Below are 18,597 nucleotides of genomic sequence, written 5' to 3'. Positions count from 1 at the left end.
AGGTGGTCCCTCAGCTGGTTCTCTTCTGGGCTTTACATCAGGGAAGATGGAAGGGCGATTCTAAGGTGCATAGTAAACACTCCCAGGTGTCCATGTAAATGTTTTTGTTAAAGGAAATAATGTTCCTTAGAACATGGCTTCAGAAAAAGAGCTCTTTGTCTCCAAAGCTTTTCTCTCTAATATGACATGGTCTCTTGTTGCTGGTCTTTTTGATATTTGCATAATAGCTCCTCACAGTTATATAGAAAACTTATCGTGTCTTTGAATTTCCAAATATTCCCTTTTATAAGTAACACTGTGGTGACCTTTAAGTGTATGTAGCTTTAAAAATTGCCAGGGGGACCAGGCATCTGTGGCTCATGCCTGTAATCCTAGCTACTCAGGAGGCTGAGATCTGAGGATCTCGGTTCAAAGCCAGCCTGGGCAAGAAAGTCCATGAGACTCTTATCTACAGTTAACCACCAGAAAACCAGAAGCAGTGCTGTGGCTCAAGTGGTAGAGCACTTGCCCTGAGCTGAAGAGCTCAGGGACAGTGCCCAGGCCCAGAATTCCAGCCCCACAACCGGCCAAAAACAACAACAAAAATTGCCATGGGTGGGGAGGAGGGGAGGATGTGTGGTGAGATTCAGGATTGAATGAGATTTTCTTCCTAAAATGTCTACTTTTTCTTCCTTTTTCTTTTTCCTGCAAATTTTCTTCCTGCTTTCTCCAGCGCCCCTGCCCCTGCCCCCGCACTTTCTCCTCCACCTTTTCTGTCGTCAAATAGCCCAGAGGGAAAAGATTGTAGAGTACAGCAGAGTAGGATGGGCTAAGGGAATCAACTAGCCTGGATGCCCCCTCCAGCCCCACACTCACCCCTAACGCTGCGTGACCTTAGGAAAGTCATTTCCCCTCCCTGAGTCTTGGTTTCCTAATCTGTTAGATTAAAACAATAACAAAAAAAAAAAGGTTTCTATCTTAGTTCCTGGCAGCCACCAAGGAATCTTTACAATCGATCTCCAGGGGCCTCAGTTTCCTCATCTGTAAAAGGAGCTGACCATGGAGCTGACCTCAGAGGTTTACAGTGAGGGTAAAAGGAAGCCAGGCTCAGCCCACACCCAGCCGCACCTGTGTTCAGATCATCTGGCCTCGGCTCACAGCCTCCCTTCCACCACACGCACACGGTGGGCAGCTGTGACGACCGAGCCCCAAGGGCCCAAAATGCGGACAGCCTGACCCGCATGGGGGCGTGGAACCCCAGAGTGGGAGGAGCTGGGGGGGCCTTGGGAAGTCCTCTGCGCTCTCCTCCCCCACCACCCCTCCACCCCCACCCAGAAACCCCTGCACCCCTGCGGGCGAGGCCAGCCGCCTCCACAGCTGCCCCTGCTTTGGGACTCTTCTTTCTCATCCTCTAGAGGCAAGTCTTGAGGTGGGGTGGGGTGGGGTGGGGTACCTGGCAGGGTGGGCGCTGCCCGTGCCCTCCCCACCCTTCCGCCCACGGCGGGGAGTGGGTGATTTCACAGGGTGACTGGCGGCCTTGAACCCGGGGATGCGGCAGGTGCTGGAACTGCAGGCATCCGCCTGAAGCCATCAGACACAGACGGACAGACAGACAGACAGACAGACACACACACACACACACACACACACACCGGCTCCAAGCCCAGACTCCTGCATCCTGTGTCCAGGACACAGACACAGACAGACAGACAGACAGACACACACACACACACACACACACACACGTGGCTCCAAGCCCAGACTCCTGCATCCCGCGTCCAGGACACAGACAGACAGACAGACACACACACACAAACAAACAAACATACACACACCGGCTCCAAGCCCAGACTCCTGCATCCCGCGTCCAGGACACAGACACACAGACACACACAGACACAGACACACACAGACACACACACACACACACACACACACACACACACACACACACACACACACACACACACACACAGGCTCCAAGCCCAGACTCCTGCATCCCGCGTCCAGGACACAGACACAGACAGACAGACACACACACACACACACAGGCTCCAAGCCCAGACTCCTGCATCCCGCGTCCAGGACACAGACACACAGACACACACACAGACACACAGACACACACAGACACAGACACACACAGACACAGACACACACACACACACACACACACACACACACACACACACACACACACAGGCTCCAAGCCCAGACTCCCGCGTCCCCAGCCCTAGCGCACGTGCGCATGCGCGATGCATCCCACCCGCCCAAGTCCTCTGCGGAGTGATGGAGCGGGTCCCGCCCCTGTCCCACCGCGCCCCCGTCCCACCGCGCCCCTGTCCCACCGCGCCCCTGTCCCACCGCACCCCCAGAAAGCTGCACCCCGAAACGTGCCTCTCCAGCCTCCTCCCTCGATCACGTTCTGGCCTCCTTGACCTCCAGGGCATCGCTGGCTGCCACCCGGAACCCCACATCCCGCCCAGATGCGTGGCATGGCGGTGATGCGTGAGGCCGCGGCTCAGGCAGCCTCCAAAGCCTCCCCTTGGCGCCAGACGTCCTCCCTTCCTTTCACAATTTGATCTCTCTCTCTCTCTCTCTCTCTCTCTCTCTCTCACACACACACACACACACGCGCGCGCGTGCACACACACAACTATGGACTCATCACTAAAATAAATGCAGTGAACAACTAACTCATTATCTCTACAACTCAGGACCTTGTACTAGCTAGGCAGGCCCAGGCCCCCAGCCCCCACTCCCTGCTCCTCTTGGGGTCCCTCCCCACGGCCTTCACCTCCTCATTCTCAAACAGACCTTGATTGCTTTCTGTCATTACAGATTAAGTTTTACTTTCTAGGGTACCTGGGCTTGAACTCAGGACCTAATGCTCTTGCTTGGCTTTTTCCTCTCAAAGCTAGTGCTCAAACATGTGAGCCAGAGCTCCACTTCCAGGATTTTTGGTGGTTAATTGGAGATAAGAGTCACATGGATTTTTCTGCCCTGCCTGGCTTCAAACCATACCATGATCCTTAGATCTCAACATCTTGAGTAGCTAGGATTACAGGCATGAGCCACCAGCACCCAGCATTAGAGTTTTTGATAAATAGAAACTTACAGATTGAACTCAGTTTTACCTGGGTTCTTTCTCTCTGGGCCTGGGCGCTGTCCCTCATCTCTTCAGCTTAAGACTAATGCTCTACCACTTGAGCCACATGCCACTTCTGGCCTTTTCTGCTTATGTGGTGCTGAGGAATTTAACCCAGGGCCTCATGCATACAAGGCAAGCACTTTACCACTGAGCCACCTTCCCAGCCCTGCATTGTCTTCTTTATTCATTCAGCGGTTTGTTTGAATTTTCCTTGCGCTCCTTGAGTTGTTTTTGTATCTTCTTTGAATTCGTCCAACTGCTTTTATATCTCTTTAATTTCATTGATCATTCTTGACATTAAAAGAACTTCTTTGTTGCAGGGCACCGGTGGCTCATGCCTGTAATCCTAGCTACTCAAGAGGCTGAGATCTGAGGATCATGGTTCAAAGCCAATCTGGGCAGGAAAGTTTGTGAGACTCTTATCTCCAATTAACCACCAGAATACTAGAAGTAGAGCTGTGGCTCAAGTAGTAGAGTGCTCACCTTGAGCCGAAGAGCTCAGGGACAGTGTCCAGGCTCAGAGTTCAGGCCTCAGGACTGGCAAAAAACAAAACAAAACACTTTGTTAAAAAAAATTTCCTCTTTACTATCATTGAAGCGTTTTTTTGGTAGAGCTTTTGGCTTTTGAAGGAGATAAGTTGCCTTGTTTATTTATGAATTTCCTGGGGGTTTTTTCCCATTGGGATTTATGTACCTGGCTCCAAGTTTTTTAGGTAGAGGCTTCAAGCTGTTGTTACCCTTTTATTTTCCATTTTCCCAAGATTTCGGAGTTGTGCTGCGTTTCCCTGTAACTGAGCTGCCAGGCATCCTATTGCCTTGCTCTAGAAGCTGCGTACAGCTCTTTTCTCCACTCAGGGTGAGGAAGTTGGGCTGCAAAAGCTATTGCAGTTGATAAACCCCGACCTTGTATTTGGGGCCGTTCCTGATGAAGCCCAGTCACCACTCCTGCTCCAGTATCTTTAGACGAATATGGAGGCAAAGATGAATCTTCATAATTTAGGAAGCTTTTGTAATGGAGTCTTCAGCTTCCCCTCCCCCTTCCAGAGTCCCAAGGACGAGGTTGGAATTCCTTGCTGCTTTTCTTTGGCTGAGCTTGCTTTTCTTTTTAAGATTAGTTTAGATTTAGGGGAAAATTGTAGAAATGGTACAAGGAGTTTCCATGAACCCTGTCTCCATTACCAATACCCCACAGTATTCAATGCTATTAATCCTATATAATAGGATGCAGCAGGTTTTTTTTACAATTAATCAAAAATATTGACTTATTCACCTAGGCCATGTTTTGTGTCTTAGATTTATTTAGATTACTTGGACAGGCAGGATCCAAAGTTCATTGATGGAGACAAGAAAATCTAGGTCTAAGGTAAGCCTAAGCAACGTTAGTTCAAGACCCTATCTCAAATACAAGCTGGAGCTGGGTGCTGGTGGCTCACGCCTGTAAAATCCTAGCTACTCAGAAGGGTGAGATCATAGAATCATGGTTCAAAGCCAGCCCAGTTTGGGAAATACGTGAGCCTCTTTTTGCCAATAAATTAATAAGTTAAAAAAAAAAAGCTGGAATTGGCACTGTGGCTCCAGTGGTAGAGTGCTATCCTTGAGCTCAGGGACAGAGCCCAGGCCCAGAGTCCAGAGTTCAAGGCCCAGGACTGGCAAAAAAAGAAAGAGAGAGAGAAAGAAAGAAAGGAAGAAAGAGAGAGAGAGAGAGAGAAAAAGAAGAATGAAAGAGAGAGAGAGGCAGGCAGGAAGGAAGGAAAGAAGGAAGGCAGGAAGGAAGGGAGAGAGACCACCTTTTGCAGGTGCCAAGGTTGAGTTACTACACGTGTGACACAGGCTGTTCCTTTTCTAGATGCTGCTTACCTTAACTCTCCCTCGAAGAGAGTGATTTTCCCGCGGGTGGAAGTGTACTGCCAGATAGAACTTGCACTCGGCAACGAGTGTCCTGAACGCCATCAACCGGGTCTCCAAGCACAGCGGGCCAGCCTGGAAGGATGCTCCCAGCTTCACTCACAGGACACGCCCCAAGGGGATGGCAACGCTGGCCACCCACCTGAGGAGACACCCAGGTCCACGCGTGAGCGGCCCATGGAATCACCGGCCTCATCCCCTGTCTCTTCCTCCAAGCAACCAGCCAGGTCACCCGTGGCCGCCTGTGGGATGCGTTCTCCCAGTGACTTGCCCCCCCAGGCACCCGCCTCGCCCCCAGCACTGCGCTTACCTCCCTGCTCCGCTCCTGAGCCGCCCCCTGCGTCACCTCCACAGCAGATACAGCGGCCTGGACTTCCACACCAATCCCCACCCTCCCAGGTGTCCCCATCAGACAGGCTGTCACTGGGGCCCTCAGTGGTGAGGTCACCTCAAACGACACCCCAAGATTCTCCTTCAGCATCACCAAATCAACCAGGTGTGGAGAAGGTGGGCCCAGAACAGCCCCAAGGTACAGACCTTCTCGGCTTCTCTTGGCTATGTTTGTTATCCTGAGGGTTGGATGGGTGATCTTGGCTTTAGCGGCTCTGTGAGTGAGTGCAGGCCACCACCAGGGGGCAGTATAACAACCAATGGTTCCTAGACACAGGGACAGTAGAAAGGCATCAGGGACACTGGGAATCTGATCCCTTTTCTTTTCTTTTCTTTTTCTTCTTCTTCTTCTTCTTTTTTTTTTTTTTTTTGTCATTCGTAGGGCTTGAACTCTGAGCCTAGACGTTGTCCCTCAGCTCTTCAGCTCAAGGCTCGCGCTCTACCACTTGAGCCACAGCACCACTTCCAGTTTTCTGGTGCTTAATTGGAGATAAGAATGTCATGGCCTTACCTGCCTGGGCTGGCTTTGAACTGCCATCCTCACATCTCAGCCTCCTGAGTAGCTAGGATTACAGGCATGAGCCATTGGCATCTGGCTCTGATCCCTTTTCTACTCATTCATTTGCATTGTATTTCCAGAATTCACACAGATTGTCAACACATTCAGATGCTTTGAGAAGCACCAGTGTAGATCTGCCAAGGGATGCTATTCTAGGTCCCTTATACACTAGCTACTGATGTTGGAAATACAAGAGAGCAACAAATACTGGGCACTAGTGGCTCATGCCTGTAATCCTAGCTAGTCAGGAGACTGAGATCTGAGAATTGTGGTTCAAAGCCAGCCTGCACAGGAAAATATGTGAGAGTTTTATCTCCAATTAACCATCAGAAAACTGGAAGTAGAGCTATGGCTCAAAGTGGTAGAGCACTAGCCTTGAGCATAAAAGCTCAAGGACAGTGCCCAGGCCTCTGGTGGCTCATGCTTGTAATCCTAGCTATTGAGGAGGCTGAGATCTGAGGACTACGGTTTAAAGCCAGCCCAAGCAGAGAAGTCCCCATGAGTAAAGCCAGCCCAAGCAGAGAAGTCCCCATGAGACTCTTATCTCCAACTAACCACTCAAAAACTGGAAGTGGTACTGTGGCTCAAGTGGTAGAGTGCTAGCCTTGAGCACAAAGAGGCTCAGGGACAGCATTCAAACCCTGAGTTCAAGCCTCATGACCAACCAAAAAATAAAAAATAAAAGCTCAGGGACAGTGCCCAGGCCCAGAGTTCAAGCCCTACAACTGACACAAAAAGAAGGCAGACAAAAACATCAGAACATTAAGAGTCAGAAAACTGGCCAGTGTTTCGCGTGTTCCCTCATTCCTGTTAAAGCAGTCCTTGCTGCTCTACCGGAGCCGGCCTTCTTCCACGCACACTGGACAGCGATCATACTCTCAGGAGACACTGAGCAATTGTGGGAGATATTTTTAATGGTGATCTGGTGGGTGGAGCCCAGAGAGGCTGCTAAAACATCCTGCCATGCACAGGCTCATCCTCCTGACAGACAGTGATCTGTCTTTTCATTACAGTGGCTTTAATTAAGGAGCCCCTCACAGTCCACCAGGGATCCTCATTAGCATCATCTCTGGGCACCCATGGGAACTAGGCAGAGGAGACTCTTCTGGGGCCAACATTGCCAATCATTATTGATGGCCAGGGCGGGTCTGGAGGAAGGGGGCATTGTGAAAAGTTCTGGAAAAAATCCATAAGCAAAAAGACACTTAAGTCCCACTGAAATAGAATCAGGACAGCCAAGGACATCCAAGAAGTTCTTGATGGAAGAATTTAAGATAGAGGAACCTGAATACATTTTAAGTAGCACTTGCATTTACATATACTAATTAGTAGCTAGTTATAATATTGCACAGTCATATAATTAGGAATTAATTATGTAACATAATAATTAATCTTCATATGTACACATCCCATGGTTGTTAAAAGATGCAAAGACCTTGCTTAAAAACAATGGTTGGGAACCGGGCGCTGGTGGCTCACGCCTGTAATCCTAGCTACTCAGGAGGCTGAGATCTGAGGATCGCTGTTCAAAGCCAGCCCGGGCAGGAGAGACTGTGAGACTCCTATCTCCAATAAACCACCAGAAAACTGGAAGTGGCGCTGTAGCTCAAGTGGTAGAGTGCTCGCCTTGAGCTGAAGAGCTGAGGGACAGCGCCCAGGCCCAGAGTTCAAGCCCCACGACCGACAAAAAAAAAAAAAACAATGGTTGGGGCTGGGAATGTGGCTTAGTGGTAGAGTGCTTGACTAGAATACATGAAGCCCTGAGTTTGATTCCTCAGTACCACATACACAGAAAAACCTGGAAGTGGTGCTGTGACTCAAGTAGTAAAGCACTAGCCTTGAGCAGAAGAGCTCAGGGACAGCACTCAGGCCCAGAGTTCAAGCCCTATGATCGACAAAAGGAAAAAAAAAAAAGGACCAATGTTTATGTTAAGAATGGTGGCTCATGCCTATAATCCCAGCTATTCAGCAGGCTGAGATCCAGAGGCTCACATTTCAAAGCTGGTCTGAGTAGAAAAATTGACTAGACTCAATCTCCAATTAACCAGCAAAATGCCAAGCTGGAGGTGTGGCTCAAGAAAAAGCATCAAGTAAGCAAGCAAGCTGAACAAGCATGAGTCTCTTAGTTCAAGCCTTGGTACTGCCCAGAGGGATGGAGAGAGACAGACAGAGGCAGAGAAAGAGAGAGAGAGAGAGAGAGGACAATGGTTATAAAGCTATTGATATTCTCTGTTTTTTGAGGGTTTTTTTTTGTTTGTTTTGGTCATGGGGCTTGAACTCTGGGCCTGGGCGCTGTCCCTCAGCTCTTCAGCTCAAGGCTAGTGCTCTACCACTTGAGCCACAGCACCACTTCCAGTTTTCTGATGGTTCATTGGACATAAGAGTGTCACAGACTTTCCTGCCCAGGCTGGCTTTGAACCTTGATCTTCAGATCTCAGCCTCATGAGAGCTAGGTTTACAGGCTTGAGCCACCGGTGCCTGGCTGACTACACTTTTTTTGGCGGGGGGGGGGGGGGGGTCCGGTTGTGGGGCCTGAACTCTGGGCCTGGGCACTGTCCCTCAGCTCTTCAGCTCAAGGCTAGCGCTCTACCACTTGAGCCACAGCGCCACTTCCGGCTTTTTTCTTTTTGCTTATGTGGTGCTGAGGAATTGAACCCAGGGCCTCATGCATGCAAGGCAAGCGCTCTACCACTGAGCCACCTTCCCAGCCCCCTACACTTTTTTTTAAACAAGCATTCAAGAGGAAAAAAGCAGCCTTCCCGCAGCCTCCGGTGGGAGCTGGGGCCTCTGCAGGGCGTGTTCCTCACCTCGCTCCTGTGTTGCCCATAGGAAGGAGCTCTGTCCTTCCCAGCTGCTGCCCTGGGCTCACCCCTGACAACCTACCCGCCAGTTCTTTACTGTTCTTGTGCACAGTCACACTGCTCATTCCTCTGAAATGACAACCACCTCCCCACCCCATCTCACACTCCTTGGATTTTCCTTCTGGCTGCAGCATCCCGAGCGTCTTCACATTCAAAAAGTGCCACCCCTGCTCCCGTCCCGGGGAAGGAAGCCAGCCGCGAAAGTCAGGCCAGGTAAGCTGCTCTGCCTCTGCTCCTAGGGTCAGGGGAGGGACGGCTAAGTGAGACTTTCTCCCCCTCGCCCTCTCGTTCTCTCCTCAGTCCTGAGGCTTGAACCAGCCACTGTCCTTGAGCTTTTATGTTCAAAGCTAGTGCTCAACCACTTTAGCTCCACTTCCTGCTTTTTGACAATCAATTGGAGATAAGACTTTCACAAGCCAGGGGCTGGTGGCTCACGCCTGTCATCCTAGCTACTCAGGAGGCTGAGATCTGAGGATCGCAGTTCAAAGCCAGCTAGGGCAGGAAAGTCCATGAGACTCTTCAATAAACCACTAGAAAACTGGAAGTGGTGCTGTGGCTCAAACAGAGTGCTTGACTTGAGTGAAAAAGCTCAAGGTCAGCGCTCAGGCCCTGAGTTCAAGCCCCATGACCAACCCCCCCCCCAAAAAACAAAAACAAAACAGAGCATATCAATAGCTTCAAACCACTGAAAATCCGGAAGTGGAGCTGTGGCTCAAGTGGTAGAGCACCAGCCTTGAGCAAACAAAAGCGAAGTGGAGTGTTTAAGCCTTACTTAGTACCAGCACCAAAAAAAAAGGAATTGTGGGGCTTAGCCTGTTAGATTTCACACCGTTCTGTGCTGTGTTCTTATGAATTTGTGCAGAACAGTATAGATTCCCACCCAGCTGTCGGGTCATTGCAACCCAGCTGTGGGGTCTGCTGTTACTTGGGTACCCGTTCGTTGAGAATCGCTGGGGAGCTCATTCATGCTCAGGCGGCGCTGGTGTGCCTGGCTCTGGCCCATGCGCTGTTCACAAGCCATCTACATCATCTCTGTGCACAGGGTGAGCGCTGCTGCCGATGCCAACTGGGTGAGCAAGGTATTCCAGAAGAACAAACAGAAGACCAGTGGCACCAGGAAATGCATCCCCCGGCATCCGCGGTTCCCCAAAACAGGCAGCAAAGCACAGTGAGCATGACTCCCTTGGTCTAAGTTCCCCAGGGGGAGCACTGGGACCTGTCTTCTGGAACATGCCAGGATGTATAAGAGAGTCAGGAGGGAGGGGGGAAAGGCACCAGGCCTTGGCATCAGCCCCTGCTCTGGCAGACTCATTTGGAGCAGATGCTCAGAACACCTAGTTGCTCTGAACCTCCATTTCCTGATCTGCAAGAAGCTGGGGGGGGGGTGGGGGGGGAAGAGGTTACCAGTGAGAATTTAGTGCAGGTGCTATCGGACCATTCAAGAAGAGCAGTCATAACCAGTACCAGTGGCTCACGCCTGTAATCCTAGCTATTCAGAAAGCAGAGATAGGAGGATCGCTGTTCGAAGTTAGCCAGAAGTCAGCCTGGGCAGGAGAGTCTGTGAGACTCTCATCTCCAATAAACCACTCAGAAAAAGCCAGAAGTTCTGCTAGCCTCGAGTAAAAGAAGCTCAGGGACAAGGCCCAAGCCTTGAGTTCAAGTCCTAGGACTGGCTAAATAAATAAATAACAGAAGCCTTTTTTTTTCTTTTTTTAAGGCTCTCTCTCTACCTTTTGCCTGGACTAGCTCAGATAGAACTCTCTCTGTGTCAGGAGTAGCAGGGACTGCAGGTGTGAATCACCATGTCCAGCCCATAATCTCTACTTTAGCTCAGCATCTGTCCCTTAAAGAAACATTATCCACTTATTTGTTGTTATAAACCTGGTTGTCTACAGGATAAGTAACTTTATTGCTTTTTCTGGTTCTAAAAACAGCATACACCCCACACACTGAGACCAAAGGAGGATATTCTTAGAGGAGAAACACAAAGGTCTAATGCTTCTGTACCTCTGATCATATAAAATATTTATTGAAATGAACTCCAAGAAATGGAAACAAGAGGGTTTTTTTCTGTTGTTTTTGTCTTCTTTGTTCTTTTATCTGTTTGGGGGAGAGTAAGAGAGGGGCACCACAATGGAAGGACAGAGGGTGAACCAATGTAGCAGTGGTACTCCAGGGGACACTATGTTGAAAATGAACAATACAACTTGTGGGTGGAGACAGGAAGGAAAAACTGGGAGGGGGGGGGGGTGGGGAGGGGTTGACATTATCCAAAAAGAAATGTACTTTTTACCTGACTTATGCAATTATAACCCCTCTGTACATCATCTTTATTATAACAACCTAAAAAGTTGAAATTTTTTTTGTCAGTCCTGGGGCTTGAACTCAGGGCCTAGGCACTGTCCCTGAGCCTCTTTTGCTCAAGGTTAGCACTCAACCACTTGAGCCACAGCACCACTTCTGGCTTTTCCTGTGTATGTGGGTACTGAGGAATTGAACCCAGGGCTTCATGCATGCAAGGCAAGCACTCTACCACTGAGCCACCTTCTTAGCCCCAATTTTTAAAAAATAAAAAAGCGCAATAATAAAATATACAATGAAAAACAGCATACACTTTTGGTAAAAAAAAAAAAAAATCTTCAAATTTAGAAGAACATAAATAGAAAAAAATTACTGGAAACCCCTCCAGCTTGATGTTAATATTTTGGGGAATACTTTTCTGGAGTTAATTTTGTTTGTTTATTTGATTGCTTGTTTGTCTTCCTGTCCTAGGGTTTGAGCTCTGGGCCTTGGTTCTCTCCATGAGCTTTTGGGCTCAAGACTAGTGCTCTATCACTTGAGCCACAGCTCTACTTCCAGCTTTTTGTGGTTCATTGAAGATAAAAGTTTTAGAGCTGAAGGACAGCACCCAGGCCCAGAGTTCAAGCCCCATGACTGATTTAAAAAAACACAAAAAAAGTCTCACTGACTTTCCTGCCTAGGCTGGTTTTGAACCGTGATCCTCAGATCTTAGCCTCCTGAGTAGCTAGGTTTATAGGCGTGAGCCACTGGCACCTGGCTATTTTTCAGTATCTTCCGGTATTTCTAACCTTCTGCTCAATATCTCCATGAACACAGCAGGCGCACATCTGGTTGTGTATTTTTTTTTTTTTTGGTCCGGTCATGGGCCCTGAACTCTGGGCCTGGGCGCTGTCCCTCAGCTCTTCAGCTCAAGGCTAGCACTCTACCACTTGAGCCACAGCGCCACTTCCGGCTTTTTTCTTTTTGCTTATGTGGTGCTGAGGAATCGAACCCAGGACCTCAGGCTTGCAAGGCAAGCGCTCTACCACTGAGCCACCTTCCCAGCCCCCTGGTTGTGTATTTCTAGAGTTGCCATTACCAGGTTCAAGAGGCCTGTGCTTTGGGAGAGTTTCTATGAATGTTATAAAGCCATCCCCTGTTTTCCATGCCCACTAGGGAATGAAGGGACCTCCCACACTCCCCTCTCCCCTCCACACTCCCCTGTCCCCGCCACACTCACAGTCTGAAACTGAACAAAAATCCACGCTTGCTCTTTCTTTGTCTCTCGCATCCAGGTCAGCTCCCCGGCCGTGTGACTGCCCCCTGCTCTCCACTTCCGAGACAGTATGGGTCACCTACAGGCCTCATCCCCGCCGGATCCAGGAATACCGCTGCCCGGAGGTGGAGGCCTCAGGTGCCCCCTGAGGCCAGGCTGTTGCGGTGACCCCTGGGTCTGCCATCTGGCTTCATGGCTACTAACAGTAGTGCAGCCCCTTGTGGACCAGGAACACAGCTGGAAAAATGGTTATCTTGATTGTGTTAGAACAAGACTTGTGCCTGGTCACACAGCTCTGAGAGCCCAGGCCCTTTCTCTGCCGCCATACTCATTTTTGTTCAATAGTGGGGATGGAATTCAAGCCTCGCGCTTCAGACAAGAGCTCGACCACTTGGGCCTCCTGCACCCCAGTCCTTTAGCTTTTAGTTTGTTTTTCAGGAAAGGTTTTACACGTTTGCCTAGGACCCACCTCTCAGACCTCGATCCTCCTACTTCTGCCTTCCGAGTAGCTGGGACTACAGGTTGCATCTACACGTAGGGCAGCACCATCCACCCGACTGTACACTCAGAGGTGTGGAGACTCTGCAGCCCTACCCCTTCCTGAAAGCCCATAGACCAGCTAAGTTCTATAAACCAAATAATTCAAAGCCCCTTTCATCACTTTCCAGAATTCCATTTTCTGAAGAGGAGAGAACGCTGGAATAATAAAGTGAGGCCCCTCCATCTTGCCTCTGATACATTCTCAGCTTTCCAACTTCCATCTAAGTCTGATTGGCAATTATGGGATATTCAGCTTGCTCAGGGCTGCCCCAGGGGGTGAGGCCCTGAAGGAAATTAGGGGAGCCCTAGGTAGGGGAGGAGCTGAGAACCCACGACCCCATGTCCTTTTCCTAAGAAGCAGTGGCCCCAGAAAGAAGCCTGCAGTAGGTGCAAATCTGCGGGCCACAGGCCCAGCCTCGATAATCCTCTGCCCTCAGGCCTCCTCCAGTGCCCCCTCCCCATACCCAGTGGAGGGTGCAGAAGGCCTAGCTGCTCCTGGGCTTAGCGTCTCCCTGTTGGACAGTCTGCTCTGGACAGACTGATGGACAGATGGATGTCCCCACCAGCAGCCCCTCTGGGCAGCCTAGGCCAGGGGCTCCTAACTCCACACAGGATCCAGTCCTCGGGGAGACCCAGGGTCCAGCAGGACAGAAGAACCCTGGATCCTTTTCCATTTCCTGTCACATCCAGAGACAATGTGTTTTCATTTGCTTGCTAATTCTCCAACTGGGCTAAGGGCACCTCAGATTCCCTGGCCCCACCGCACCCAAGATGCCCCCAGGACGGCTTGATGGAGGGGGTCTGGCACCCAGCCTAGGCCTTGGGGATTGTATGGGGTGCCACTGGACTTCTCAAGTCTGGGAACTGGGAAGCCCCGCATCCCAACCCCAGCACCCCTGAGGGCAGGCTCTGCCTGGTGTCTATACCGCAGGGAAAATGGCCCTTGAGAAAGACACACTCACCCCCCAGTGTGTCTGCCCCACATCCCTCCAGAGAGGAGGCTGCCTGGCCAGGCCCCGCATGGCAGCCCAGCCCGGCTGTGCCCGCAGGCTCCAGACACATTTGCTTAACAAATCCCACAAGGACCAGAGCCACAGGTGGCGGGCAGCTAGTGCCACAGGTGCAAAGCCACGTGGGTCGGGAGCCTGCATTTCACCACCATTTCAGAGAACAACAACAAATGTGCCTTTGAGAGGCCTGAGACCATCCAAGGCCCTGGGTGACCTGCAGCCTCCACCCACTAGGGTTGGTTCTGTAACCCAGGCCCACACAGGGTGGCCCTGGAGGCTGGTGTGGGGGAGGCTGGGCCCGGAGCTGCTGTCTGGGCCACCAAGGAACAGCCTGGATGCTCACAGAAGCTGGGACCCCTAATCCACAGGGAAAGTAGACTTCGCATGACCCGGGACTCTGGAAGACTTCCTCCCCTCGCATGCAGTGAGGGTGAACTTAGTAAAGATGGCTGTCTTCCCCCAGCCCACTTTCCAGCCTGCGCGCCTCCCAGCATCACTAAATCCTACCCAGATTCCCCATCGCTTCTGTTCATTCCCCTTGTTTTGAAGTAACTAGGACATTGTGTTTCAATTAGCCCTGGGGTTGTCAGATAAAATACAAGACATCTTGTTCATTTCTGATTGCAGATAAACACTGAATACTTTGGTAGAAATATGTCCCTAATATTTGCAATTTTTTTTTTTGGGTCTGGTCATGAGGCCTGAACTCTGGACCTGGGCGCTGTCCCTCAGCCCTTCAGCTCAAGGCTAGCGCTCTACCACTTGAGCCACAGCACCACTTCTGGCTTTTTTTTTCTGCTTATATGGTGCTGAGGAATCGAACCCAGGGCCTCATGCATGCAAGGCAAGCGCTCTACCACTGAGCCACCTTCCCAGCCCATATTTGCAATTCTTTATCCGAAATTCACATTCAGCTGGAGCAGCCTGCATTTTTATTTATCACCCAAATCCATTCCTTTTTCCTTTCTCTCCGTATGTCTATCTCTCTCTCTGTCTCTGTCTCTCTCCTCTTTCTTTAATAGGGCTTGAACTCATGGCTTCCCGCTGCTTGGCTTATTTGGCGGGAGCTCTATCACTTGTGGCATGTCTACAGTCCAGATACTTTTTTGGTTGTGGGGCTTGAACTCAGTCAGGGCCTGGGTGCTATCCCTGAGCTCTTCAGCTGAAGGCTAGTGTTCTACCACTTTGAGCCACAGATCTATTTCCAGTTTTCTGAAGAGTCTCACGGACTTTCGGGCCCAGACTGGCTTTGAACTGTGATGCTCAGATCTCAGCCTCCTCAGTAGGTAGGATTACAGGCATGAGCTACCAGCACCCAGTTTCTAGTCCAGATTTTTTCTGGTTAGTTGGAATTGGGAGTCTTGTGGATCTTTCTACACAAGCTGACTTCAAACCTCCACCCACAGGATCTCAGCCCTTCTGAGTAGCTAGGATTGCAGCCACCAGGGCTCAGCTACTCTCCTTTCCAAATCCCCCGTCTAGAACCATTGTCCCTGTAGCCAGCACTGAGCCTTGGAAGGGGCCGTCCTGTTGGTGCTCATGGAAGGCCAGCCACAGGCCCCAAGCACAGCCACCCATAACTGCTGTCCCTGGCCTGAGCTGGGGCCCTGCCGACCCCGTCCTCTCTCCCTTGTCCATGGGAGGGAATTAGGTGAATTGTATCATGATGTCTTTTGTTGTTGTTGGGGTTGTTTCTTTTGGGGGGGGCAGTACTGTGGGTCGAATTTGAGGGAGAGACAATTTTCTGCGCCCAAAGTCTGGTACTATAGTCTGGCGATCTTATCCTGGTACACCAAAATTTAGGACTAAGACGTCACAGTGGGGCTGGGAAGGTGGCTCAGTGGTAGAGTGCTTGCCTTGCATGCATGAGGCCCTGGGTTCGATTCCTCAGCACCAAGAAGCAGAAAAAGCCAGAAGTGGTGCTGTGGCTCAAGTGGTAGAGCGCTAGCCTTGAGCTGAAGAGCTGAGGGACAGCGCCCAGGCCCAGAGTTCAGCCCCACAACTGATGAAAGAAAGAAAGAAAGAAAGAAAGAAAGAAAGAAAGAAAGAAAGAAAGAAAGAAGGAAGGAAGGAAGGAAGGAAGGAAGGAAGGAAGGAAGGAAGGAAGGAAGGAAGGAAGGAGACAGTGGCTCAGAGCTATAATCCCAGATACTTGGCAGATGGAGATTGAGAGGATTGTGGTTTAAGACCTGCCTAAGCAAACCTGAGCCTGCATCTCAACAAACAAGCCAAGTGTCACAGTTGACAGCTGTCATCCAGTTCTACCTGGGAGATTTTAAGTAGGAGAGTCTTCATCTGAGGTCAGACAAAAAATGCAAGATCCTACTTGCTCAAGTGGTAGAGAACTTGTCTAGCAAGTGCAAGGCTCTGAGTTCAAACCCCAGGAGGGAGGGAGAGGGGAAGAAAAATCTGGATTTTCCCCAGACATACCAGGAACTGGTATGACTCACTCTTGAGAGTCACAGAGTTGTAGAAGTTAGATCCGGAGGACAACTGTCTCATCTTTCAGATCATCGCTCACCAGGGGATGGCAGAACTAAGATCTAGGCCTCCTGACACCCAGCCTAGACCCTTAACAAGTTGTTACCTACAGAACGGACACCTGGAGAGGGTAGTGAGGACCCCAGGCAGGGACGGGAAGGTAGCAGGCTGTCTCAGATGAGGAACACAGCAGGGTCTCACCTTCTTTGGAATATTCCACACCACAGCTCTACCTGCATGTTAATTTCTTTATTTGTTCAAATAATAGTACAAAAAAAAAAAAGAGACTCAGATGCCAGCATCAGGAACTCCTACCAAATACTCTCACCACCAAAGACGCATCCCTCCAAATAAAAACTATGTACAAAAGACTTTGGCCTCCATCAGAAAGAATGACATTGCCCCATTTGTTAGGAAGTGGAAAGACTTGGAAAAAATTATATTAAGTGAAGTAAAACAGGCCCAAACAAACATAGGTTCCATGGTTTCCCTTATTTGCAATAATTAGTATATGGCTGAGACAAGCAGAAAAGGTCAGATAAGATGATGTTAACATAAGGACACAAGTGGTTTTTTCTTTCTTGTGATTGTTTCTAACGTATTTATAAGGTACCACATGATTTTTTGGTTGCTTTGTATGTCCCTCGCCCACAGTATAACCCGTTTTCACTATATTTGATGTTGGTATAATTTGGGGAGGGGAAGGGAAAAAACAAATTGTTTAAATAGGGATACAGATTGACCCATTGCAACAATGAAATGTACAAGACGCTATGTTGAAAAACAAACTTTTTTTTGGGGGGGGGAGTGTAGTTGTGGAGATGAGAGGGAAGGGATGGTAGGAGAAAAACAAAGAAGGAGGCAGCAATGCTTGATGGGAAATGTACTCATTACCTTGCTCATGTAATTGTGACCCCTCTGTACAGTATATTCACAATAAAAAACTTATTTAAAAGAAAACAAAAAGACTTTGGCCCTGTCCATGCCAGATTCCTGAATACTGGCAGAAACAAATTCATAGACAACTCACTGCTCCGGCTTCTCAGAAGCAACAAGGAAAACCTCATGCTCTTCAGAATCTGGGAAGCTGAACTTCTGAAACATCACCTCAAGTTTGGGACCACCCCCCACCAGGTATCCAGGACCAGAGCTCCACAGCTATAAGAACCAGTACCCAGTTCCCAGGCCCACAGGCTCCAGACAATGGTCAAAGGGAATCGCAAGTTTGTCCACAGCCCCTCGAGCTACACATGGCTGGCAGCAAAGGGATGGGAAGTCAATTGCCCACGTGAGTCAAGCTCTGAAAGCGGCTGAGCCAGGCGTGGGTGGCTCACACCTGCCATCCTGGTTATTCAGGAGGCAGAAATCTGAAGATCTCGGTTCAAAGCTAGCCTGAGCAGAAAAAACAATGAGATTCTGTCTCCAATGAAAGGAACCAGCAAAAAAAGAAAAGTCAAAAGGAAGTGGAAGCCAGATGCTGGTGGCTCACGCCTGTCATCCTAGCTACTCAGGAAGCTGAGATCTAAGGATCACAGTTCAAAGCTAGACTGGGCAGGAAAGTCTGTGAGACTCTTATCTCCAATTAACCACCAGAAAACCAGAAATGGCCCTGTGGCTCAAGTAGTAGAGTGCTAGCCTTGAGCTGAAGAGCTGAGGAACAGTGCCCAGGCCCAGAGTCCAAGCCCCATAACTGACAAAAAAAAAAAAAAGTAAGTGGAAGTGTGGCTCAAGTGGTAGCCATTAAGAAAAAAAGGAAAAAAAAAGGTAAAAGGATAGGCCCTGAAGTCAAGTGTGTACGCATGCGCACAGACACATATTACTTCTACAACGAAGCCTCATTTCGAGCAAACAGCTGTGGACAGGTCAGCGAGTGCTCTTCAGGACAGCTGAATGGCAGGTCTGCACAGGCAGAGTGGTACACAAGCTGTGCCACCGGTCAGGGGCCACCAGTCAGAGGCAGGTAAGCCTGGTCCCCTGCTCCCCCCCACCCCCCAGCATGGCCTCTGTGTCCAGCTTGTAGAAGGTGTGCGACTTCAACGTGTGCATACATGCTGTCCGCTCCGTCTCCAGGCGTGTTTGGGAAGCCCAGGGCTGGGATGTTGTGGGACCCCTTTCAGGGCTCCTGGCCAAAGCTGCCAAGGGAACTTGAGCACAAGATGCAGCCT

The 18,597-nt window shown here is 49.9% G+C and overlaps 1 protein-coding gene across 1 annotated transcript in view; it reads left to right on the top strand.

Moving 5' to 3' along the window:
- Pnpla1 (patatin like phospholipase domain containing 1) overlaps positions 1-12,550 on the top strand; it is a 30,053-nt gene extending 17,503 nt beyond the window's left edge. The window contains exons 6-9 of the mRNA XM_042683882.1: positions 4,977-5,564; positions 8,977-9,058; positions 9,888-10,013; positions 12,421-12,550. Of these exons, the coding sequence (XP_042539816.1) occupies positions 4,977-5,564; positions 8,977-9,058; positions 9,888-10,013; positions 12,421-12,550 (926 nt within the window). The remainder of the gene's footprint in view (positions 1-4,976; positions 5,565-8,976; positions 9,059-9,887; positions 10,014-12,420) is intronic.
- Positions 12,551-18,597: the final 6,047 nt, after the last annotated feature.

This window comes from Dipodomys spectabilis, unplaced genomic scaffold (genome assembly GCF_019054845.1).
Source record: "Dipodomys spectabilis isolate Male_0828 unplaced genomic scaffold, ASM1905484v1 ptg000085l, whole genome shotgun sequence".
NCBI classification, from domain to species: domain Eukaryota; kingdom Metazoa; phylum Chordata; class Mammalia; order Rodentia; family Heteromyidae; genus Dipodomys; species Dipodomys spectabilis.
This window is presented reverse-complemented; position numbering and strand designations above follow the sequence as displayed.